This window comes from Pelobates fuscus, chromosome 8 (genome assembly GCF_036172605.1).
Source record: "Pelobates fuscus isolate aPelFus1 chromosome 8, aPelFus1.pri, whole genome shotgun sequence".
Lineage (NCBI taxonomy): Eukaryota > Metazoa > Chordata > Amphibia > Anura > Pelobatidae > Pelobates > Pelobates fuscus.
In genome coordinates this window covers 54,881,939-54,909,334 of record NC_086324.1, presented here as the reverse complement: position 1 = coordinate 54,909,334, position 27,396 = coordinate 54,881,939, and the positions used below count along the sequence as shown (strand labels likewise).

At 40.4% G+C, this 27,396-nt stretch overlaps 1 protein-coding gene across 1 annotated transcript in view; it reads left to right on the top strand.

Moving 5' to 3' along the window:
• Positions 1 to 4,518: 4,518 nt before the first annotated feature.
• KIAA2012 (KIAA2012 ortholog) overlaps positions 4,519 to 27,396 on the top strand; it is a 193,155-nt gene continuing 170,277 nt past the window's right edge. Inside the window, exons 1-2 of the mRNA XM_063429839.1 lie at positions 4,519 to 4,957; positions 10,488 to 10,769. Coding sequence (XP_063285909.1) covers positions 4,871 to 4,957; positions 10,488 to 10,769 — 369 coding nt within the window. The 5' untranslated portion in view covers positions 4,519 to 4,870. The remainder of the gene's footprint in view (positions 4,958 to 10,487; positions 10,770 to 27,396) is intronic.

Genomic DNA, 27,396 nt, shown 5'->3' with positions numbered 1-27,396 from the left:
ACATGGCGTCCGCCATTTTAGGTAGTGCGCCTGGGTCCCCATGCGGGGCGACAATCTCCCTGGGCCTTGCTCGTGTAGCCTTTGGGTGAGGACCGGGATCACCCCCCCGGTCCATAGGGGGGGGAAGCGGGGCCGGTTCCGCCCGGGGCTGGGTCTCTGGCCGGGTGCTTTCTGGCAGGGTAGTGGGGCAGCGGCCGTCTGCCCCACTCACCGCCGGTGAAGGCCTCGCCCGGTCTGACGGCGACCTTCCCTCCAGGGGACTGAAACTTGAATAGCCGGCCTCTCCCTGGAACCAGCACCTCTTCGGCATTGAGAACTGTTGCTGTCGGTCCGAAATTAACATTTTTTGTCGATTTTATGCACGGTTTTGGCTGTAAATTAGCAGGAGCTGCTCTTTCATGCGACTTTCCCGCTCGGCGGTCCGGCCCCGCCCCCCTATTTATTTATTTTTTTAATAACGGACTATACTTTATTGAAAAAACATTATTACATATTGTATCGGATGATATGTGTATATTGTATTCACCGGTTATTTGTTATTCTGTATTTTTTTTATGTATGTTTAACTACTGGTTGAACGTGTTTGCATAGATATAAGGAAATGCGTTTAGAAATGTATTTGCAAATTAAGTTTAATGGCATATAAAAAAAATTATAAAAATGCATTATTTGCATGAAACCTGATTCCCTCTCCCCCACCCCCCCCCCCCCCATCTCCCCCATCTCCCCCCCTCCCTCTGAAATAGTCACAATGTCCACATGGCCTAGCATCACCATTCATCATGGAGTAGATTAGAGAGACATAAACAAAGCAGACAGATTAGTTATTATATCACAGGCCACAGACCCTGTGACAAGTGATTAGTGAGTCTGTGGATTCAGAGGGGTTTATTAACTAAGCAGAAAATCATAGTGAAAAGAAAATATAGATTGTAAAATTTAGGCTAAATTAACAAGACTATAGCCAAGTTACATCCAGATCATCTGTTTTAACCTAAATTTTGCAACGAGGTTTACAATCTGGTGTTTACTCAATTGATACACAGAACACCTTTTGAATGCTTGCATTTTTCTCACTACCCATTCTGTTATAAATTTCTGCAACACATTTTAACATTAGTATTAAGTGTATTTGTGGAAACATATTAATGTCTAGATTGTAAGCTTGCGGCCCTTCTTATATAGAATATAAATAGAAACATGCTTCACATTTAATGACTATGGGCAGTGTTCTTTCGTCCTGTTTGTTCCAATCTGTCTGATTATACATCCTTCTTTGTGTAAACCCACGTATGGAAAATTGCTATATTTTTTTAGCGTACTCTGGAGAAGAGTGATATATTATTGTTATTATTTATAAAGTGCCAACAAGTTCCGTAGCGCTGTACAATGGGTGGACCAACAGGCAAGTATTTGTAACCAGATGTGTTGGACACACAGGAACTGAGTTTATTGAGGGCCCTGCTCAATGAACTTACATGCTATACATAAACTGTTAAATATATAGATAAAACATTAGTTACATAAAGTGAGATATTAAAAAAAAACAGGGAATTTGACATTTTAGATCAAAATTAATGAACTGGAACGATTCTCCAGTGCTCCAAACTGTTTTTTCAGTTTGGCTATTTTACCTAAAAATTCGGTACTGTTCCATGTTCAGTGAATTACCTGTGTTTGAACCCTTTTTGTGATATATTGTACATTTTCTGTAATTGCAAATAATATCTTTTAATTTCATATTCTCACACATTATTTACTCAAAATTGTAATTAAATCTCTGAATGCTGGAATAATGCATTTAATGTCCATTAACACGTTACACATTCCACCAGTGAGAACCAGGTCTAAAGTTTCTGTACCCAAGCCAAGAGAGTAAGTCATTGTTTACTTAGTAACAAAACACACACAGATTTTCCTTTGACTGTCACCCCCTCCCCATTGACGAGACTACCAAAGCTATTATTATATTATCCATTATATATATATTTATCCACATTTAGTTTCTAAATTAAATGCACACTGTCTCTTTCCATGATTGTTATTTTATAATAACATTTCCACAGTATTTAACAAATATGTATTTATGAGGTGAAAATTAAAATTAAAGGGACACTATATTCACCAAAACAACTTAATGAGTTGAGCTTAATGAAGCAGTTTTGGTGTATAAATTATGCCACATCAGTCTCACTGTTCAATTCTCCACCATTTAGCTTCAAACACTTTGTTTAAGCAGCCGTCGCCACACCTCCCAGCATGTGACTTGCAAGCCTTCCTAAACACTTCCTGTAAAGTAATCTAATGTTTACATTTCCTTTATTGCTAATTCTGTTTAATTTAGAGTTTGTTATCTCGTGCACTGTTAATAGCTTGCTAGAACTTGCAGGAGCCTCCTGAATATAATTAAAGTTCAATTTACAGAGCAGGAGATAAAAACTTTTAAAGTAAGTTACATCCAGGGCTGGCGCTACCATAAGGTGGCCCTGGGGGCGCGACATCAGGCTGACCGGAAGGAGGGAAGCGCACTGCGCTCCCCTCCAGCCAGTTACTACTTGTAACATGGCCGAGCGCAGCCCAGAGATTCCCGCCCGCGGAGCCCAGCCTCTGCCCGCCCACCTCCTATGCTGGTGTCTGCCGCAGGCTGTGTGGAGGGGGCGAGGATATGGATGACATCATATCCCGTCTCCCTGTGTACCACACAGCGCGGCTGGTGCCCAATGATGGGGCTGGACTGCAGGACTCTGTATGTATGTATGTATGTATGTATGTCTCTGTATCCATGTATGTATGTATCTGTATGCATGCATGTATGTATGTAACTAAATGTATGCTTGTCTCTGAATGTCTGTATATATGTCTCTGTATGCATGTGTGTAACTGTATGCCTTTATGTCTCTGTATGTACGTATGCATGTATGTGTCTGTGTGTCTCTGTATGCCTGTATGTCTTTGTATGCATGTTTTTGTATGTATGTATGTGTCTGTATGACAGTTTGCCTCTGTTTGTATGTATGCATGTTTGTATGTGTCTGTATGTCTTGTATGTATGTTTCTGTATGCCCGTATGTCTTTGTATGTATGTTTCTGTATGCCTGTATGTCTCTGTATGCCTGTATATATATATGTATGTGTTTGTATGGCAGTATGTCACTGTATGCATGCATGTCTCTGTATGCGTGTATGTCTTTGTATGCCTGTATGTCTGTATGTGTCTGCATGCCTGTATGTATGTATGTGCCTGTATGTCTTTGTATGTATGTTTCTGTATGCCTGTATGTCTCTGTATGCCTGTATGTATGTATGTGTCTGTATGACAGAATGCCTCTGTATGTATGCATGTCTTTTGCCTTCATGTCCCTGTATGCATGTATGTCTTTGACTGTATGTCTGTATGTGTCTGTGTCTGTATGTCTCTGTATGATTATTTCTGTGTTTGTATGACAGTGTACCTGTATGACTTTGACTGTGTAACTGAAAAATGATGCCTGTGGCTTGGGAGGAAATACACAAAGGTGAAGATGCATTTCTTTATTTATTAGGTGAGGGGCGCCAAAGTGTATCTTCGCCTGTGTAACTAAAAATCCTAGCACCGGCCCTGGTTACATCTGATTGAAAATGAAAACATTTTGTTTTCATACAGGCTGTCAGTCACTGGCAGGGGAGATGTGACTAGGGCATAAACAGAAACAAAACGGATTTAACTCCTAACTGGCGTGAATTGGTGAATTGAGCACTGATAATTCAGAGTCATGTTCTATACACAAAAGTACTTTATGAAACTAAAAGTTGTTTTGGTGACTATAGTGTCCCTTTAAATATAGCTATCTACATCTCTATACTGATGTGACAGGTTAATTCACTACCAAAATCCGATGAAAATTACTGAATTTAAACTGGAAAGGCAATTCTCATATTTACTAACGCCAAATACATCTGGAATTCAGCCGACCTGGGCATTTGGTGGGGGCTGCGAACTAAATAGGAGGTCCTAGTGTACCCCCGGTCCCCACTCATTGGCGTCAGGTGTGGGCTATTATACCTAATGTCCCCTTCAGCCCTTATCTATGAGTGTTGGGTGGGGGCTATTAATAATAATACAAGGGGTGGGTGATCTAGCCACCACGAAGAGGGAGTGGGGGGAGCTCTCAATAAATATCCAAGGAAAACAGACTTGTCAAATGACAAGGGGGTTGCAAATTTTAAGCTACACTAGCTGAGAAGGAAAAGCAGCTGAACGGGGATTTTTTTTTCCAGTTTGATTATTTTGGCCTGGAATTGGCAACTGCCTTGTTAAATCTCAGCAACACTTGATGCAGTGAAAACACACATGTAAAGCTGATTCTTTAGAAATACACTTGTTGTGAAATGATCATTGCTGTTCATACACTTTCCTCCTAGGACAGACCGCAAGTTAAACTAGTGGCATGTACAGAATACCCCACAGGGATCCTGATTTCTCAATTTGCCGCCATGGCAACAATAGAAACAGTCTCTTTTAACAATGAGCACTGAAGAGTTTAAAAAATCTTTGGATGGTGCAGGCTAGCAACCAGTACAGGAAGAACAACAAATACAGGGTGTGAGCACAGGCAGCAAAGTCTCATGTAAAAGAATTTTCTCAGATTTTAGATTAGTATTTAGACGATTCTTCTTGTTTTTTGTTGTTTTTTTTGTGTTTTTTTCACTAGACACTTTATAAATCTTTAATTTCAAAAAGCACTTCAGTTATAACGTTACCTTTGGAACTGCTAAAACATTTTGCAAGGAGACACCCTACTTTGATTTTAAGTTCTAATAACAGCTGAGGTTGTTGGGGCAGTGAAAAGCGCACAGGAAGTGGACTTATGGTGGGGGACTGCCATGAAAAATGTCAATCCTTTCCTTGCTGAGTCGGGGACATGCACAAGTGGTCCAAACTTCTCAGAAAAAGATAGTAATTCATTATGAACCAGAGGTAAGACGTGCATGCAATAATATATATATATATATTTTAATCTTTGCTTCATTTTGTTTCATCGCTAGTAGCAAAACAGCTTATTTTAATAATGTTTTAAGTTCAGTTGAGCATTGTAAAGAGCAATGGAATATGTTGGCATTATATAAATGCCAATAATAACAATATTATTTATTACACAATTTGGTTTTATATAAAACATCATTATGTGTTATGGAGATAAAACGTAAAGGAGCACTACGGTCATATACCCTTTTTTATGAATAAAGAAGGTATGTAACTTTTTATGAATGGGGAACTACTGATCAGCCTAAAGTGTCAGCTGATCGCTCTAGCTAATCAGCGGCACCCCTCGCTTCCTGAAACTGGGGGACCTGCAGATCCGGCACTGGAGGTAGCCTTTAGGGCTAAACCATTTGAGAGCGCCCAGGGGCCTCCTAGCACCATAACAACATCACTTCGATTAAGTCGTTATGGTGAACACCGTGTTACTTTAAATAAATTATTTATTTTAAAAGAAACACACTGAAACAAATTAATAAGATAGGGCTGTGATATTTGTTGAAATGCACTTAAAAATACATTGTCATTTCATTCATTATTTTTTATTAAACAACTGTTCAACTTGTACACATCACATAATAAATAAATACACAGAAGAGCCTTTAAACAGCCTGTATGCAACAAAAAACCCCAATACAAAACATATTACCCCCCCTTTATTTAGGTAGGCAAATTAGAATGAGTGATAAAGACCGCAACACTAATACAAATATAATCTGGAAATGGTAGCAGAGAGAAAAGCTGCATAAAACTGGTAACTTGAATATAATCGTTTGGGGGTTTGTGAGATTTTAAAACATCCACTATTTATAGATTCATTGCCCACACAGTTCAAGTGCAAGCAAATTCCAGACTGCGCCCCCCCCCCCCAAAAAATAAAACAAGTTTTGGCGGTGTGAGCCAAGATGCTCAGCTTGCGATGCACACTGCCTTGTTCAGTGAGTTGCGTATGCAGCAAATTAAATAGAAGTGAATTACTGGCCCCTCTGTTCCTTCCAAACATATACAGACAAGTCACCGGTTTATTATTATTAAGAATAGTATATTTATTTATTTGTGAACCACAACTATATTCTACAGGTTTTGGTTTCACTTTCACAGATTTCTAATTCTGTTATTTTTGCAGAAATTTTGAAATTGACTTTGAAATTCTCTCATTAGTGAATAACCCGTGTATTGTATATGTATCAGTCCATGTAAATTAATATTGTAGAGAGGGTTGTGCCACTGTGTGCATTAAAGGGTTACTCCAGCTCTTTAGAGGGGTGGCACTTTACTGTGTAATATGCTCTATTGGCCACTATGGATAAGGTTCCCCCCATTGCAGTAAAAGATCCAAAAAAATAAGTTTTGCTCACCTTCAATCTAGTACCGGGTGAAACTCTGGGCAGTAAATTCCTTGCACCCTTATGACATCACAGGGGCCTTGCAATGTCCATTCACTGTGTACAGCAGAGGGAGGTGGGAGGGAGATGATAGAGAGCTACCCTTTGTAGACACCCTGTCTTCAATTGGAAGGTTTTTACATCTGTTGGCAGCGTGAAGTGATCACTGACACAGATGTATGTTATGCACATAACTGGCATTAAACAGCCCGAAATAGAGCTCTATGCTGCCAATGTCACGTGTGCTGGTGGTTCCACTAGCACACAATTAAAGGACCACTATAGTGCCAGGAAAACAAACTTGTTTTCCTGGCTCTATAGTGTTAATAGTTCCCACTCACTCTCAGGGTCCCACTCCCGCTGGGCTGAAGGGGTTAGAACCCCTTCAGCCACTTATCTTTCTCCAGCGCTGGACTCCCTCAATGCTGGGGAACCCTGCCGACGTCGGCACCGAATGCGCATGCGCGGCAAGAGCCGCGTACGCATTCAAACTGCCCCATAGGAAAGCATTTCTCAATGCTTTCCTATGGACGTCCAGCGTCTTCTCACTGTGATTTTCACAGTGAGAAGCGCGGAAGCGCCTCTAGCGGCTGACAGTGAGACAGCCACTAAAAGGCTGGATTAACCCTCAGGGAAACATAGTAGTTTTTCTGAATCTGCTATGTTTTCAGCTGCAGGGTTAACACTAGAGGGACCTGGCACCCAGACCACTTCATTGAGCTGAAGTGGTCTGGGTACCTATAGTGGTCCTTTTAAAAATAACTCTGAATGTGCAGTTTTTCAAGCTGGGACATCTAGACTTCAGCCACTTCAATTTACTGACGTGGTCATGGTGGTTGGAGTAACCTTATTAATATGTTGGGCCTATATGTTTGCTTCACTTAACTCTGTTGTTGTCTCAGGAAAAAGGCACACCCCTAACACCTACCACTTGTTCATAAGGCTTACTACCAAACACAATTTACCCCTACTATCCCTATTAAGTAACATATACACAGAGCAATGTCAAATCAGTAAATCTAATCTGACACCTATATTTTCTACAATGCCAGTCTGAATTCCACAACCATATATATCATTGTCTATATTCAACAAAAAAAAAATCTATTTAAGTACATTCTGCGAAAGGTATGGTAATTAGCATTTAATGGCAGAATATGACATGCATGGCTATGTGTTGTCAGATACTTCATTACAAAGCTATTACATAATTATATACCAGATATATGCTAGATACATTGTAATAAAGGCAAAAACAAGTTCATCAAGATGAACCTTTCACACATCTCTATTGGAGCTGTTTATCCAAAATAAGGTAAACATCTCCCAACTGGACCACAAAAAAAATTCTTCCTGACTTAAATTAAAATGACTCCAGTTGACTCCCTCGGTCAACCAAGTATTTAGCCTACATAATAAGAGAACACCTTACGCAACATTGTTTCAATGCGTTTAAACATACACATCAATTTACATATTATAGGTTTATATAGAATGTGCTTTCATATAAGTACAAATTGGAATTTATTCATTAATTTTGGAATTGTGCAGCATATGTTTAGCGCAAATAATTAGAAAAATAACTGTGCTGTAGATTTTTCTTTCCAACTTGGCTGGTTTGGTCTGAGATTCTAAAAATTACTGAACAGACCTCATTGTGTTGAAGTCTGAGTGTCCACTTAATCAGTTCTTTAACAATACTTGAATTGGACATTTATGTAAAGTGCTAGATGTTCCTAGATCCCTTGTGTAATTTGCAGTCATTTGAAACTGGAGATTTTGATTAATGACCTCTGATCTTCATACATGTTGGCGGAGGGCTGTGCCATGCAGTAAGCTCTAGAGACCAAATGCTTGGAGCTGGAGCGATCCATTAAATCCTGGGTGCATGAAGGGACAGATGGATCTTGTTGGCCTTTCTTCCTTATCAGCATGTACAAAGTGTGATTAATGAGTTGATAAATGTGTCCTGTTTGTTGTCAGTGATTTGTGACTAAAAGCTCAGCAAGCCTCATCCAACACTTGATAAATCCATTTAAAGTGCACTTAGGACCATAGCTTGCTCACCAAGAAACAGTTTAAAACAATTCCAAACTTTTAGCAGTAAAATGAAAGTGTTTATTTCTTAAAGTGGAATAGTGAAAAATTAACAAGAAATGTACACACTTGCTGATTAGTTTTAACGCCCCCACCACATTTGGAATAAAATGCCCGTAAAAGGTTTTTATTTACCTTTTACCCAGCACAGAGACACTCTCAGCACCATCGCCCATTCTTCCTCCTGCTATGTCATTCCATTCTCGAGCCAATGGTCCAGTGCTCCTCAAACAGGAAACATTAGGGACACACATGCGCGGCGGGTGCTGCATGCATCTACATGCTACTGATAGCATAAACTTACCTTTCTCCTTCACGGGGTAATACCCTAACTAGATAAAAGGTCACTGTAGGTTTAGGAATACATGTTTATATTCCTGACTCTATAGTGTTCCTTTAAAATATACAGTTGTAGGGCAATATTGGGGATTCGCTGTCACTAGATGGCCAAGGATCACTGGCGTTGTAAACAGCTTGCTGTTCCAGTCCTACCCTGTAATCATCTGCTGGTAAAGCTTTATGGAAATTGTATCTCCAAAACACCGTTTGTGCGGCTGTTGGTGTGCCATATGGACTTGCATATTCTATATTGCTTGCTGTACCACATTGTGCACAAATTCAGAATTTACTGAATTCTGCATCACCAACATTCCTCAAGGCCATTAGAAAAGTCAATCTTGGGCACAACAATTCCAAGAACTAATGTATCCGCAATACTTCCAGAATGTTTTGTTTTTTATATGCAAATAAACACATGCAAGTATCATGTTTCAGACTTCGCCATGCATTTTTACAGGCACCCTCAGCAGTGGAGCACTGTTTTAAACACATTTTTTCCAAAAGGACAAAAGACCCAAAAAAACAACAATAAAAAAAAAACGTAGACTCTACCCTGTTGTAAAGAAGGACACTGTTTTTGAACAGCTTGCGTTTTTACCTAGGGTCCAGAAACCACTGCTCCTCATGTTCACTATCATTTCCAGAGCTCCAGAATTAACTAAGCATGAACTTCTCTACTGACCTAAGCCCTGCAATGGAGGGTTTAACTCATTGGCTAAGCGTGATTAACTGACACTCTCAGCCAATGAACTAAGCCCTGCTTTGAAATCAGTTGTTAATGCCTAAATCCATCTATATATAAAGGCTCCTTACTTATCATTCCCTTCTGTTAGCTTCTCAGACAATTGTGGCAAGTGTTAGATAATGTTCCTCGGAATGGACCAGGAAAAGCTTGGATTGGTGGGAAGGAGGTATTTGCATTTGGCAGTAATAGGTAGGATGATAAAGTAGACAGGGAGCGGGCTGCCAAAGCAGAGTGGACAAAGATAGATGCGCCAAAGGTCAAAGTTTGCTTCTATTACTTTTAGCGTAAATTTTGGGTTGTATGGTAATGGTAGCAAGGTAGTGATAAAATGTGTGGTTTTTGATGAGACAGTAATTCATTGAATAGAAGTAGCAGCATTTTCATCCAAACTAAGATGGTGTGTGATTATTGTATTCAGTGTCATTAAATACATATATAAAGCTTTATCATATGTAAATTTATCATGGATATCGGATATGGTTTTGTACTTTGTAAATATGAAATGTAATTTTTGGAAAGTCATCTAAATTGATATATTCTTCTTCTAAGAATTTTCAAGAAGATGTACTGGCAGATACTATGGGAAGACTAGTTTAAGACCTTATCTCTGACTTTCTAGATTTTCTCAGAACCTATTTGTAAACCATTTTTAAAACCGAATATGTACACTAAGGAGGACTGTAAGGGTTCACATTGGAACTGTAGGTGTTCAAGAACCATATTCCCATGGAAACTCGCTTTTCTGCTTTAGTTAAGGTACTCTAGAAAGATGTTTTGTGATGTAAATTGTATAGGTTTATACATTATCTATTATTTTCTAGCTGGTAAGAAATGCCTTTTTCCAATAGTTTTTGACTCTTACTATGCACACATAATTTTGTTGACACTCCTTTTGTTTCAGGATTACTATAATTGGAGATCCCGTCAAGATTTTAACACCCAGCGGATACTGACTCGTTGCCATGGTTTACACAGCTATTGGGAAGTGCCGCCACACAAAACCTTTAGTACCAGAAAGGGGGCCCTGGTCCTCTATTCTGAGGATTTAGCATTACCTTGGTATGGCGCCCCAAACAGGAGACACAAGAGAGGCCACAAATACCTTAGGAAGAAGTTCAAACTTGAGTTGAGTACTCTTCGGGATCTGACTGGAGCCATTCTGGCCTACGGGAGGAGGAAACAGGTACAGATTTCAACTCACAATGTCAACATGTCAGTGTTACATTGGTGATTACACCGGTGATTAAATATGACGTGATAAAGCTGATAAAGACAAGCTTTAGAGAGCTCAGCCATACATAGTCACATTTTAACATTGATGGCTGTGAATAAACATTTGTCCCAAACTATCATATACCCTTTCAGACACTAGAATTTGTAGCATAAGCAAAACAAATATATTGGTTCATCAAAAGTGAAACCACTTTATGGTAATATTGCGTTATTGGTAGAAATAGAAAATGATATAAAAAGTCACTCTGTACACACGGTATCTATTCATTAACATGCGTTTTTAGTAGTTGCCGCTATTTACATAACATATATATTTTTTAAATACTCTTCAAGGCAAGGTTCTTATCAAGACTAAACAAATCACAAACAGACAAATGGCTCTGCAGAAGGGATTTTTGAGTTTTAAATGTCTCTTATAGATCGATGTAGGCCAAATACAAGTAGCTCTTTAGGCAATAGTCTACAAGTAAATTGATATACAAGTGCAAATAGCAGAGATGTTTCTTTATCAAATCAATCCATTGAATCTTAATTTTAGAAATAAATAATCTTCCCATTGGAGTCAGGGGACGGTTGAGTAGTAGTTGAATTAGGTGCAGTTATATGGTCAAAGTTTGCCATTTGTGGGTTTACCTCTTATGAATAATGGATAGCAGTGGTTGAGACTTAGGAACCACCATTACTTTTGTCTATTTTGCTCTCCCCTCAACCTGAACCTCTTCTCTATCAACCCATGCCAATTGCTTTGTCTTCCCCACCACCATTTTTCCCTATTTCTATCTTTCTGCGTTTGTTACACTTTGCTTTTCAACTCTTATACTTCCACTAGTCTTTTGTCATAATTTGAATATTAGATCCTACTTAGCCTCGCGAACCGGCCCAGGTGGTGCTCCCCTTGGCTGGTGGGAGTATCTACCATTTCCCCCATGCTGACCACCTCTCTACGTGCAGGAACCCACGTTGTGTCACTCTTAAAGGGGAAAGGCAACGTGACATGTTTGGTTAGTGCCTGTGATGTGAGGATGTGCCTCTCCCCCACCTATATGCCAGTCGCCCAGTCCTCTTTGCTCAATTGTACTATGCTTTCTTGTGCTACAACCGGTGTTCCCTTGCTACTGTTTGACCTCCTGATACTTGACTCTTCTGCCTGACTACTGCTTATGAATTTGCACAGCATGGACCTACCTTTTACTATCCTGACTATGTCTCTGCCATGGCCCTACTGATACTTCGCTTTGGATTTATCACTGCAGCCTATTAAGGCATTCTGAGCTCCTACTACATTAAACTGACAATAGGACACTTTCCTGATATACGTTCTTCCATTTTCTTGTATAAGGAAGGGCAAACAAATCTTCAGGATACTGAAGATAAAAAAATTGTTGTCACTTTATTTTTTTGTAAGGGAGGTTTCCTTTAAAATAGTGTATACACCTTGTAGCCATTGTTACTGCCTTTTTCTCAGATTTTTCTTTAATGGTTACATTTATTAGTGCAAAATAACTTGTCTGATTTGCGAAAAAACGGTATGGTGGGCACTGTTCAAGGGAATATCCAAGAGAGAACATCAGTGGCTTCAGGATTTGTTCGCTATCCTGTCAATCAACCAATCAGAAGTAATTTTCCAGAATAGGATCTTAGGCATCACTTACACCATGCCATTGATGAAGCAGAGTTTAGATTTATCGCTTGGAATTATTTCAGATTGGCAAATAGTTGTTGAAAAATATAAAATGTGTAACTTATTGAAACAAGAATCTATATGTAATTGAGACTTATTCCCAGAAAATCCTTAAAAGGAAGGCATATATACCAAGTTAAAAATACAAACAGATTTTTTTTTATTTAATTTCTTTTTTGCTAATTTAAAACTGGTGATTTAACCGTAATCAACAGAAAAAGTCATCATAAAGTATAAAATAGACCACACAAATTAAATTTAAACTTAAAAGGCATCGCTAAGCAGACACGATTCCAGCTGCAGTATCTCAGATTCATGAGTTTGATTTCTGCCAAGGCCAATCTCAGCTTTTTATCCTTCCAAGGTTAGGGAAAGGGAGTACCATAAATTTGTGTAATGATTAACATGAAGCCAAGGGGTGGTCAGGAAATAGATCTCTAGCTGTTACAAAATTACTGGTCGCCTCGTGCCTTGCCAACTTTGCAGTTAGAGTTCTACATCAGCTAAGGCTCCACCACTTAAATACCATACTTGGAAACTAAATGAACCTGCAGTAATTTAATATTTTGAGATGCAGCGATTCATGGAGTGTTTTATACAAAATAAATTTCATTTATAACTCAACAACTCCAAAAAGAGAAATAGGTGTTTGAAGCCCTAAGTAAAATATGGGTCCAGATAGTAACAAAGGATGGCCATGTTTAAGATGTGGATCAGCTCGTGATAATGCTGATGTACAATACCTGTATGCCTCACATTAAAAATAGATTGACAACATAAAAAAAAAAGATGTGGATCAGTTGGACTCTATTCATGAAACCTTAAAGGGACACTATAGGCACCAATACCACTTGATCTCATTGATGTGGTCTGGGTGCAGTGTCCTTGTCCCCCTTAGCCCTTTTTGAGAAACTGCAATGTTTACATTGCAGTGTTAAGACTGCCTCTAGTGACTCTCTATTAGACAGCCACTAGAAGCACTTCCTGTAGTTTGACTCTGTGAAATGATGCTGGACGTCCTCATGCTGTACTTGAAGTTATCCAGGATCTAGAGTATCCCCATAGGAATGCGCCCACGGCACTCGGAGGAGTAGTAGTTGTAAAAATATATTTTTTAACCCTTTATTTGACACGGGGATGGTTTGAGGAGGGAGGGCAGAGGGCACTGTTGTGTTAGGAATAGTTTTATAATAGTTTTGTATTCCCAACACTATAGTTTCCCTTTGGGACTTCGTAGGAGCAAGTGAGCCCAAAACACTGTCATGTTGTCTGAGCACTAACTAACATTAGGTTCCCTATCTCTCAGGGGTTAAACTAAAACAAAACAATATTGGTTTCACCAACCTAATTCTTTGTCCGCTCTCAGCACTCCCAGTGCTCCAAGCTAGCCTTGACTGCTTCACTTTCTGCACTCCCAGTGCTCCAAGCTAGCCTTGACTGCTTCACTTTCTGCACTCCCAGTGCTCCAATCCAGCCTTAACTGCTTCCCTTTCTGCACTCCCAGTGCTCCAAGCCAGCACTTCCAGTGCTCCAAGCCAGCACTCCTAGTGCCTAGTCTCCTTGACTCTCACTGGAGAGAACAGCCTCTTTCCTACCTGCTTCCTGGGAGTGGTTTATTCCCACTGCTACAGCTGATTATCTGCAGCTGAGCAGTGGGTTGGAGACAGTCCAAAAAAACCCTGGCCTGGATCTATGTCTCGCAAGAAAACCACTAAACTGTGGAGTGGAGCATTGGCCCACCCTTCTCTCCAAATGCTCCACCCCAGGGGCCCATAACTAAACAAAGCTTTGTGTTGTGCAACACACAAACTACATATACTCCCCCTGGGGTTAAATGGCTTCTCTGCCTTCACTTTATCACAGCACGCGGAAATAAACCACGCACAGGTGATTTGAAATGCCAGGGGCATTTAAACAAGCATTGAGGACTCGAGGATCAGCACTGGATGAAGGCTACCAAGCCGAAACGCATTTGCTGCTATCTACTATTTGATTGTATATTTTACTCTTGTTTTATATTACTCCTTTGGTTATTACAGTTTGGGTAAGTGGATACCCCTTTTTTATATTATTTGTTATTGGGTTCCACTCCCTCATAACCAGGAGTCTGTTGATTATTTTATCTTTAATAAATATATTCTTTACTACGGAATTATTTCCATCTTTTGTTTGGATTTCGTCAGCCTGAATTGGCACCCTTGAGCCTGCTATACAGAGCCTGGTACGGCTCTTTAAATGTGAGTGGTAGTCCATCTTTATTTAGTGTTTATTTGTATTATACAGTATACACTATGTTATGTTATGCATTTATATTTTGTAGATCACATTTTGCCATCCTTCAATGTTCAGGTTGTATTTTATGGTTGTTTACCACCACTTCACCTTTTTGGGGGGCTATCCCTTTTCATGTGGTTTTGATATACATTATTTATCTATACTTACTCTAAAGCAGGGGTGCCCAAAGTGTAGAACCCCAGATGTTTAGAACAACTCCCATGATGCTTTGTGTGCTTTTAGAATGCTTTTAGGATGACAAAGCATTGTGGAAGCTGTAGTTTCAAAACCTCTGAAGACCTACCTTTTGGCCAAACCTGCTCTAAAGCAACCATGGAGGTTATCTAGGTCAAAATGTGGAATGTTCTTGATTTCCCAAGTCGGTTACCCAAACTAATTCCTGCTCAGCATACGATTAACTTGCTGAAGACAAGGGAAAATGCCACACAATGAACAGAAACAGAAGGAAGCTGTGAATTACCATGGAAGATACTGAGTACACAGTGATGTCTACGGGTCAAAAATTCAGGCAATCATTAAATGCAAATGATCTGCAATCAATTACTGCATTACATGACTCTGTTTAAGATTATAATGTCACTACTTTTGGTTTCCCTAAAATGAAGGGACTATATAAAAGGAGCTGTAGATTAAACTAAAGTGGACAATATGCACTTTACTTGTTAGTGATGGTTTCATATCAAATTCTGTGTTCTGGAGTTAATTCCCAACACATGGTCCAAATACTTCTGGATTTCACTGTATGCTTATTTATCCTGTATATCAGTGGTTCTCATAACAGTCCTCAAGGCACCACTACCAATTCAAGGATTTAGGGATTACCCAGTTGTATCTAAGGTGTTTTTTTTTTTTTCCCTTAAAACACACAACTGGTAGGACTGGTTTGTGAACCACTGCTATATATGATTCTTCCCTTCAATAGTAACTTTTATTTCGATAGTACCTTTTGTATAGAGTGGGCAACACATTTCTGCATTAGGGTCTGGTTCAATTTAATTCCACAAATTTCCCTGTATGATTCTAGCAACTGTTCTTTTTTCCAATCCTCTCCTCGTGTCTTTCTACTTGATTTCTGAACAGCACTTAGAAGCAAAACTCTGACTTCAGTGGCTTGGTCATCGATGAATTTTGAATGTTGAAGTTGAAAACCGTGTTCATGGCTAAAGTGTCTGTACAATTAGATTTAGGATACCATGGAAATTACAGAGGATGCAAGACGACAGACAAAAGAACACAAAGACAAAAGGAGGAAGGGAAAACTCAGAAAGGTGTTCATCAGTCCCAAGACAAGAATTACGGGGAAAGGTGCTTAAAACTGCATGAAGAACAGAAGTAATAGCAAAAAAATTAAAAAAAATTGGAGAGAATGAGAAGAAGAAAAAACTAAAAAGAAGAGGCAAAACCAAAGATGGGAAAAACAAAACAAAAACAAGGAGGACGAGCAGGTAGAGAAGCCAGAAAGGAAAACTGGGAAGATTTGGGAGAAGATGAAAAAATGTATTGAATTAAAACCAAATTTTCCAAGAAGTTAAGCTGTTTGGGAACAATTCGCAATTTAAGAAAGTGTGGGTGTGGGAGCTGTATCAGAAAAGACAGACAGGTCCAGTAGAAAAGAATAAAGGGGTGAACTGGGGAACAGTAAAGTACAGGTTCGTATAGAGGAGAAACAAAATATCAGAAGGGGGCAGAGAGTAGAAAAGAAGAGGGAAATTATCAAAAATGTATAAGACTGTAAAGGCCTGAAATATCAGGGGATGACGGAATGCCCTGGATGATCTTGTTAAAAAAAAAAAAGCATGATAGCAGACCTGACCTCATGCATTTTATTGCCTATGTAAACAATGTTTTATAGAGCAAGTTATGTTAAAAAAAAAAAAGTTTAAAAAAATTCAGAGAACACCTGCAACTTAAAAACCTGTGAACCAAATGTTCAAACGCATAGATGTGAAAGAATATACATTGACGGAAAAGAGAGACTTTATGTAGAAATGTCTATAAATGCCAGGGCTGTGTGTAGAGGGAGTATCTTCTGGTTCATTTTCGCTGTACCTGCTTAGTGTTGGAGCGCTGATTTTAAACAGAAAGTCCTGTGATCTGTCAAAATGACGGAGTGGGGCGCAGACCACAGTAACTGAGTATAAGCGGCAGTGAGCAGCTGACATTTATAGAAAGGGGTCCGTGTTCTAATGGAAACAAGACCTGGACAAATGTGTTTTTTATGGATGTAATGATCCAGGGAATTTTCATTTCAGGTAACCTAAGGACCTATTCACTACAGGAAGGGCACTGCTTATGTTATACTAATTTAAATGTTAAGAATACTACTAGGTGGACTGAAAAAATGTCTTGGGTTTCATCTTAATGTGCAATTTATTATAACCAAATCACTCCAAAGCACTCCCTTTAATTTCAGATCTTCCTGAGTTTATATTTTCATTCTTTTTTTTTTTTTGGTCCCTAAGCATGAATGTAACATTTCATCCCAAGGTGATTAATTATTTTTATGAGTGAATATATGTAACTCTATGAGAGAGTGACATATCATGTCAATACAGTGCTTAATAGCTCCACAATCTGGGTATGTTATTGTATCACTTCCGCATTATGTTTTTAGCTATTCAATGTACACAACCGTACGTATGTTTATTCTTCAGAGAGATTTAATTAATTTGAATTTGTAAAGAATAGCAATATTTCTTCTGGGAGACTAATGATGTTCCTGGTGATGGACAGTGGCTAGATAGAGCAGTGGATATTAGATTTATGGAATCTATGACAGCCTTTATATAAGAGGTTATGAGTTTGCCGTATTGGACTCCCTGGTCGTAGTATATCAAGGGGCGTTATAGTGGAGGTGCAGATACATAGTGAGGACTTACTAATGCAAGTTGTTTTGGGAAAGTTTGAGTTGGATTTGAGGAGGTGTTTTTTTTCTTTCTCTCTCTCCTGCTGGCTTTTCCTTCCGTCTCTCTCTTTCTTTTTTCTTTTACTTTCTCTTTTTTTTTTCTTTTCTCGTCTTTTTTTTTTTCCCCTAACCTCAACGCACTCCGGGCACAAGATACAGTTACTGGTGAAATGTGGATTACCATATATGGACTGTGTCTTCATATTTTTTAGGACCTGATGTACCCTAAAACATTTTTCTTATATTGGACATTTTTTTGTTGTTTTGCCTATTATTGTATATGTGGATATGTTTTGTATTTCCTTAAAAAAATCTTAAAGGGACACTATAGTGACCAGAACAACTACAGCTTAATGGTGTTTTGGTGAATATGATCAGTCAATGCAGGATTTTTGCTGTAAACACTGCCTTTTCTGAGAAAATTAAGTGTTGACATTGCTTGCTGGGGACACCTCCAGTGGCAGTCACTCATTTCCCCCTCTGTCCCCCACAGCCCCTAACAACAGTAAGTTGATGCCAACAACGCCCAGATGATTTTACAGGAGCGATCAGGTCCTAAAAAAATAAATGTTGAAAATCCTAAAGTTTGCCACCCCTTCCAATCTTTAAGTAACTCACATCATCCTATTTTTATCCAGCTACCCCACATTAAAATTGGTTGTTAACATACTTAAATATGTACCATAGAATGTTCTGTATCATATAGTAACATCTTCCTGGCAATGGCCTTTCAACTCCCTCTCTCTATTGCCAGGCAGATTATTCAAAGTGCAGACTGGGCCAGTCCTTGTAATTCTGGCAGCCTAGGTAAAATATAAATTTACACTTCTCTATACTTTGCTGCTTCTGTATATGAACATATTGCATTCAAGGAACATATGAATGCAGTATATAGCCTGAAACATAAAACAAGCTGTTTGTGATTTTGGGAATTTGTGCAGTTTTGCATAAATAGCAATATTATAGAAAAAGAAGACCTTTTTACTAGTAAAATCATAAAAATAGAAATGCTCATTTAATAAACACATATTATTGATTCTATTATATTGTAGCCAGGGATGAATCTACTGACCATTGGGCCTGCTACTGACAATTATGATGGGCCTTATTACAGAATTTTATTGACAGAAAACAGTTATACCTCCCAAGCATCATGTATCTGGCGGAGGTGGTGCTGTAGGGAAACTCACAGGGTGCAGCTATAAGAAAACACATATCCTACGTGTCATCTATCACTTTCACCTTTCAAGCAAATCTATGTCCCCTAACAGCAGTGTCCGGTAAAGCAGGACATGGGTGGAGTAGAAAAAAATAAAGAACAAAAATAAATCAATACATATTATTAATGAGCCTGTTCCATGGACCTGGAGATTTAGCTCCATCATCACCTATGTTAATCTGGCCCAGACTGGAGCAACCATCACATGTGATTGTGGTATGGGTATAGCATCCTGAGGGCTACTGCTAAAAAAAAATCATTGGTCCTTTAGGGAATAGTAAGGTGAAAGTGGTCAATGATGATAAACTGAATGCCATTGTACTGACCAACTTGACTGTCCTTTCCATATTGAAGAGGTTATAATAGTGGACAATTTGCAGAAGTACAATTACATTTTAACTAAATGGCTCACCAACACTAAAGGTACATCTTCTTAACATTAATATCATATACGTTCGGTCTAGAACCAGGTAGCATTCAGCCAGCTGGGATATGAGCAGAGTACTTCTTAGCTCTGATATGGATATTTAGTTAGTTGTCATTTATATAATCATGATCATTTTTATATTTTATTATATTATTATTAGTGGTATTTATATAGCGCCAGCTTATTCCGCAGCGCTTTACAATAAAAGGGGAATTTACCAAATAAGACAATAACAAAATGTAACCGGAACAATAGGTAGTTGAGGACCCTGCTCAAACGAGCTTTATGTCTAGAGGAGTGATTCAATTAAAGGTGTAAGATTTGTGTGATGACATTTTGTTATTTTTATAAGCTTTTGTAACATTGAGCCAGGGTGAAATAAATATTCTCCTTTTTTTTTAAAATGATCAATTCCTGGTTTTTTTTTTTTTTTTTTTTTTTTTTTTTTAGTAATTTGGTTTCAAGGTTTCAGTACAAAGCAGACTGAACATTAGTGGATGGGCTAAGTTGCTGGAAAGGTGAAATACCATGAAATCGAAATGGTAAAAAAGTCACTGATCTCTGGGTTACTTGACACTCGAGTGCTAATGAATGTCTAAGGAGATTTTATGTCTGTTTGGTTAATTTTTTATACCTGCCAGCAATGGGTGTTGCTGAAATAGCCTAATCTGATAATTATAAAGGGTGTCAGTATACTTCTGGTCATGTAGTATATATTTGTCTGAACTTCTAAAGTCAAAGTCATCCTGAAAATAGTGTAATTTGATATAGCATTAAAAAGCTGCAAATGCATAGTTAACATTTTTTTGTTGTTGTTAAATTACTTTTGGTACTTCCAAGTGCTGGCCGTAGTGATTGCAAAATGTAGATCAATGTATTTCATTTGATCCCATACAACAGAATTAGCATCTGTTGTCAAAGGCTTTCTTTCCAATAATTGTGACACAATTGACCTTTAATCGAAGATTAAGTGGAGTGTGGACTTGTAGTAAAGGAATAATATATGTGTATGTGCAGTGGCGTACACATGACCCATGGGGCCCCGGTGCGAAAATTGATCCGTGGGCCCCCCCCCCTCGCGCTTACTCTGCGCGGGCCGGGGCAGCAACACATGGCGGCGGGCACCTGGTCGCAGGGCTGCGGGCACCTGGTCGCAGGGCTGCGACCGCGGTATGTACGCCAGTGCATGCAGATGCACACACACTTAAAGGACCACTACAGACACCCAGATCACATCAGCTCAATGAAGTGGTCTGGGTGTCAGGTCCCTCTAGTTTTAACCCTGCAGCTGAAAACATAGCAGTTTCAGAGAAACTGTTATGTTTCACTGAGGGTTAATCCAGCCTCTAGTGGCTGTCTCACTGACAGCCGCTAGAGGCGCTTCCGCCATTTTAAGACACTGAACGTCCATAGGAAAGCATTGAGTAATGCTTTCCTATGGGCGGTTTGAATGCGTGCGCGGCTCTTGCCGTGCATGCGCATTCGGAGCTGAGAGGCGGAGGGATCCCCAGCGCCATGGGAGTCTGGCGCTGGAGAAAGGTAAGTGCTGAAGACACACACACACACTCTCACGAACAAATGCATACACACTAGCTAACAGACACACACATTTACTGACAGAGACACACTCAGCGGCAGACATACATACACACTCACTTACAAAACATACACTCTCACTGACAAACACACACTCACTAACAGACATCAAACAGACTCACTAACACACACACACACAAACACACTCAGTAACAGACACACACAGTAACACATTCACTGACACTCACTAGCAGACACACACACACACTCTAACACAAACACCAACACGCACACTAACACACTCACGCACACTAACACACTCACACACACTAACACTCACTCACACACACTAACACTCACTCACACACACTAACACTAACACACATACTTACACACTAACACTCACACACTAACACTCACACACTAACACTCACACACTAACACTCACACACTAACACTCACACACTAACACTCACACACTAACACTCACACACACCTATACTCACACACTAACACTCACACTCACTCTAACACTCACACTCACTCTAACACTCACACTCACTCTAACACTCACACTCACACTCACTCTAACACTCACACTCACTCACACACACTAACACTCACACTCACACACACTCACACACACTAACACTCACACACTCACACTAACACTCACTTACACATGTTTTTTTTTTAATTTAATCCCCCCAGCCTCCTTACCTTTTGGAGTGCTGAGGGGATTCCCTGGGGTCCAGTGGTGCTGCTGGGCTCCTGGGGGGGCGGTCACCCGGCGGGCAGTCAGGCTGGCCGGTGCGCGAGGGAGCACTCTCCCCTGAGTGCTTCCTCTTCAGCTCCCTCGCGCGCCGCGTACTGATACCGGCGCCGGAAGATGACGTCATCTTCCGGCTCCAGTATCATTGCGGTGCGCGAGGGAGCTGAAGAGGAAGCACTCAGGGGAGAGTGCTCCCTCGCGCACCGGCCAGCCTGACTGCCCGCCGGGTGTAAGCAGGGCCAGCCTCGGGAGAGTCTGGCCCAGTGCGTACATACCTGGGTCGCAGGGGCGGCCGGGCCCCCTGGCGGGCCGGGCCCGGTCGCAGCCGCGACCCCTGCGACCCTGGTATGTACGCCACTGTGTATGTGTATATGGTTTGAAATTGACATTGACTGAGTGATTTTATAGTCAGGTAAGAATTTAAACTACTCCTACTTTGAGTCAAATTAGCAATATCCCACAAAGCAGGGAATGTCACCTCTATGGAAATGTACCAGAACCACTTTACATTCACTTGAGACATTCCTTCCATTGTGCCATACATGGACACGGCACTCCTGGTGTTAATAGGACATTCTGTCACCATAACAACTTAATCTAAATTAAGTTGTTATGGTGACGGTAATGTCCCCTTAAGGACCAAACTTCTGCAATAAAAGGGAATCATGACATGTCACACATGTCATGTGTCCTCAAGGGGTTAAGGGGTTAAGTTAATGTACATGGCATGCAATCAGGCATGCAATGTAAATTAATAATTTTTAAAAGGGCTAAGAATTAAAACAAAAAAAGACTTTAGTTGGCTATCAGGTTGTGCAAATAATTCACATGTCAATTATTTGCTAAACCAGAAACGATTGGGAACACTAGGCCAAAATAATGGAATTGGGGGGAAAAAAACAACTCAATTCACTTGTTTGTCTACTTCAGCTACTTTGGCCTAAAATTTGCCTTCCCCTAGTCAGTTCTCCATCGTTTCCAGTAGTCTTTGATCACTCTCTAGATCCATAAATACAAATTTCCAGTAAATGGTTGTGATGCAACCATATGGCACAGTTGAGAACACAAGGCATATTTCTCTTTCTCCTCTTCACCTTGTTTCATTAATCAGCTGCACAGATACAATTCACTGTTCTGTCTACCCAGTGGGGTACATACTCTTCCAGTATTATTGGAAAAGGGGAATCTCAAAGTATATTCTCAACATATTATTACTCGCATTTAAATAGCGCCAACATATTCCACAGCGCTTTAGAATGATAGTGATATTTAGAGGTGAAAAGGCCGTGATCAAACAAGCTTACAATCTCTGAGAATTTGAGGAAGGCAGATATATATCCATATGTGTCTTGTCAGTTAATAATAGCATGGGGAGCAGAGGGTCAATTGCGCTGGGTGAAATGATCCAGCGCAGGAGCGTTTTGCCCAGCTCTAGTGAACATGATCTCCTTCTACATCTCCATATGATTTCCTATTCACGTTTGAAGTCTCCTGGTATGGTTGACTGCAACATTAACTAGAGTAATAGATAAAGGCAAGTGCGTGTGGCACTGCATTTTCCACCCACTGCTCAACATCAGGGGTTTACAATCAAGGACTAAGCAATGTTCTAGAGAAAACACCAGGAGGTATTTGGTGCCTGCTGGAACATGCCCGTTGTCTGGAAACCTCTTGTCCTCTATTCTGCAACAGGCTGCGCTATCAACACAAAGCATTCATTTCATCAGTTACCAGACAGCTTTGTAATTTTGAAAACCAGGGACAAAAACAAAACTGTATTTTTAAACTGACAACTTCAATCAAAGTCACAACTTCCCTTGGAGTTTGTTAGTTATTTCAGAAAATAGCCTTAATCAAGAGATAAGAGCGTATAGAAATTCAGCAGTTCTAGGACTGCGACTCTTGTAATTAAGAGTCAACCAGGAACCCCTGGCTTAAAATATATCTCAGAATCAACATTAAAGGAACACTACAGTCACTCAGACCACTTCATCTCAATGCAGGATTAAGTCCACCTCTAGTGGCTGTCACTATGACAGCCTCTAGGGGCGCCTACTCGACACCGACTGAGTAAAAGTCAGTCATGTGATGTGGAAGCCCCATAGGAAATAATTAATGTGCGTGGCACGCTCACCGCTATACAAGGAACATTGGTTTTGACATAAGCAGAGGATGTCATACCTGTTAAGTAACATATAGGTGAGCAGAGTTAGAAAATAGTAAGTAAATATTATTATTTTTTTTATATTTTTTATATATTTTTTAATATTTTTATTTTAAAACACTGGGGTGGTTTACACTATACCACTACAGTGTTCCTTTAACCGAAGAGAACAGCAACATTTTGTATCTTTCTAATCCTAAACATGAGTCAGACAGTATACCAACAAGGCGGGGCCAAACTCCTAGTCAAAGCCTTACTAGGGTATACCCTGGAGTCAGCTAAAGGTTAACTAGCCAGAACCTTTCGGTAGAGCACTGTGCACCATAACAACCAGTTATCTTTCTTTGCCATTAAAACAGTGAATGACGTTGATAGGATGCTTTTTTTCATACCAATACAATACCATAATAGCGAAACATTTTAAATGCACCGTACTGATGGCCCAGTTTTAAAGTAAACATTACTTTTATATATTACTTCCTTATTGGTTCCTTTAACTTCAGTGCCAAAACAACCAGTCTTCAAAGGACAATTTGAACAGCACTGAGTGTACACATGCAAAAGAAGCAGATTTAATTTACCATCAGTGAAATGTTTGCCGCAGTTGGCTGCATGATTCATCCAATGTGTATCACAGCACAGAATCCTAGTATGTATCCTTGGACACTGTGCCATAGAAAGGTGCGGTTTTAATGTATTATAGTAAATTCATTACAATAGCTTTTCACAAGGTATTTTCTAGAGCCGGGTGGTCCGTTATGTTATTCTTAATCATTCATAGTGAATTTCAAAGTTAAAGGGTTACTTCAACAACCATGAGCACTTCTGCTTTTAGAAGTGTTCATGGTGGCAGGAGTCTGGATATGCAGAGTTACAGCTGAAAATGCTGAACATCCTGCGTTATTTGCAATTGGACGCCAGGGGCTATTTACACCCCCGACACACATAACCTTTGCAGCCCGGAACACTTAGTTTAGTTAATGTATTATCTGGAGATAAATATATCTAAAGCATTATATATTAATATTTAAGGACTGCACTTGTAAGTATACATGTGTATGTTTTTGTTTGCAATGTATTATGTGTTGTGTTTGTTAGTATAGTGAGAGTATGGAACTGTGTAACTGCATGCAGGGTTATAATAATGGTAGAAGTGGTTAAGGTAAAGAGGAAACATCAGAGTTAGGTTACACAGGGTGTTTAACTTTAGAGGGTACCTGGGATGTTTACTATTTAAGATATGTTAAACCGAAGATTTGAGTAAATGGTTTTCATTTACTAATGAAAGGGTTTGTTTAGGTTTTTGTTTTTGTTTTTTAGGAGGGGTTTAGGGTTAGGGAGAAGGGGCGTTTAGGGTACCTGGAGTTTGCATTATTTGCAAAGTACTTATTTTCCTATGTATTCTGTGGTCCAGTCAGCATTCTATGATTGATTGTTGAGCTACACTAGCTGTTATAAAGTGTGAGTGCATCACTCAGTGTTGTCCTATTATATACAGTGTGCATCACTCAGTGGTGTCTCTGCTCCATTATGTATGTCAGCAATTCTTAACATGTGGGTGTACGCCAAAGAGTTTTTTTGTAATGGCGGAACAAGTTGTGTACGTTGTGAAGGAGTGGGTTCAATAAAATTGCCTGGTTTTACCTTGGAGTGCCTGGACCTTTATTCTATTTTGTTACTCCGCATTTGGTCTCTGGTACTGAGACTGTCCGACTTGCACCCAGCTACATACTACTTAAAGGGACAGAGTGCAGTTCCACCCTCTACCATAACCCAATGGATGTGTCATCAGGGCTGCAATATTACAGGGACCTGGTTGAGCTGTGAAAGCGCCACGGGTCCTCACTGGCCCCTGTAATATCACAACTCTGAGAAGAAGTGAGAATTTGTAACTTCTTCCCAGATAACAGAAGATGGGGAAAATGAGGAGGCGGGGGGCAGACTGGGAAAGCAAGTCCCTAACTCCCAACAGCCCCAGACAGCAGAAGCCACCCTCCTGCACCCAAAAGGTAGGAAACTGGAAAGTGGCTAAAATTCTGACCTGTATGTATGTCAGTGTTGGTATCTGTATACCTGCTTGTGTGTCAGTGTGTGTGTCTATATGTCTGTGTCATTGTTTGTATCTGTGTGTCTGTATGTGTGGCAATGTTTGTATTTGTGTGTCTGTATATCAGCGTGTGTGGCGGTGTTTGTATCTGTGTATCTGTATGTGTGGTAGTGTGGGTACTGTTCCTGAAATAGTCTAGAATTCAAGACCCTGTCCCCTCATCACAGGTTTTTTTTTTTTTTTTATACATTCTTTATTTTATTTGTGCATGAAATGACAGTAGGCGTGCAGGGCCACGACAGCCGCTGCAAGCAGTTTCATATGATTACATATTGTGGCAGGTTAATCAGCACAGTTTTTTGTTTTTTTCATGAAGATATCAAGCTTTAAGACATTCTTGGTGTGCTAAATACATGCTAGGCTAAATGTGTACTTGTCATGAATGTTCTCGCATAATGTTACAGTGATGTGTTTATAACTTAGCTTGGTAGGTATGTGGGTTCTCGCTTGGATGGTTACATGTGACATAGCATGATATGCTGCAGTGTGGTTGCAGTGAGTTGTTAGTGTGTCAGCAATACCTATGTGAGTGTAAACCTAGGAGTGCCATGCAGGTTTCGTGTGCACATGGTTGCCATGTTAAACAATATACATTACAAAACATAGGTGAGGTCTGAGTAGGTCGCTTTGACAGTTCTGTCACCCTGGTGTGTCAAGGGGGTGCATCAGGCTTCCTCCATGGGAAAGGGCCAGCTTCAGGGTGGTCCCGAGCCCACATAGACTGAGGGAGTCCCGTATTTAAAACCTGCTCTGCTACTTTTATATGGCAGGGAGCGAACGTCCGTCCGAGCAGGCTTCCTTATATATTCCATCCGCGTTGTTCTGTAAGGTCCTCGCCGGTGTCTCCCGGGCATGGGACGCTCGCTCGTTGTATAGCCTGCCCCTGTCGATCGTCCAGGATTTTAAGTCAGACCCAGCCGGTGGCCTGGCATCCTCCGCTTGGTTATGCCGTTGTTCGGATGTTGGTGGTGCAAGCTGTGTGGCAGGTGAGTGCGAAGAGGGTCCTCGTGCGAGGGTAGCTTGTTTGGCGGTAGGCCCTGCTTATTAGGATCTTTTGTGTCGCTTATATTCTGCCCATGTGACTGCGGGGATAGGTGGTGGTTTTTCTGCCCCTCCCTGTTGCCGGGTCGACGGGCGGAATCCAGTGGTGTGCCGTGGGCTTGGTTTCCTCCTCACCTCTCGCGCACATGGCGCCTGCCATCTTGGAAGCCGTTCTCAAGTCCCCTGGCTCCATTTGTGTACTCTTGAATAGGGCCCTAGGGTGAGGACCGGGATCACCCCCACCTGTCCAAGGGGGGTGGGGGGAACGGGTCCGGATCCACCAGGGTTTGTGCCTCAGGCTGGGTACTGTGGAGCATGATAGTGGGGCAGCGGCCGTCCGCCCCACTCACCGCCGGAGAAGGCCCCACTCGTGGTAACGAGAATATCTCCTCCCGGGGACTGGAGCTCAGTGAGCCACCCTCTCCCAAGG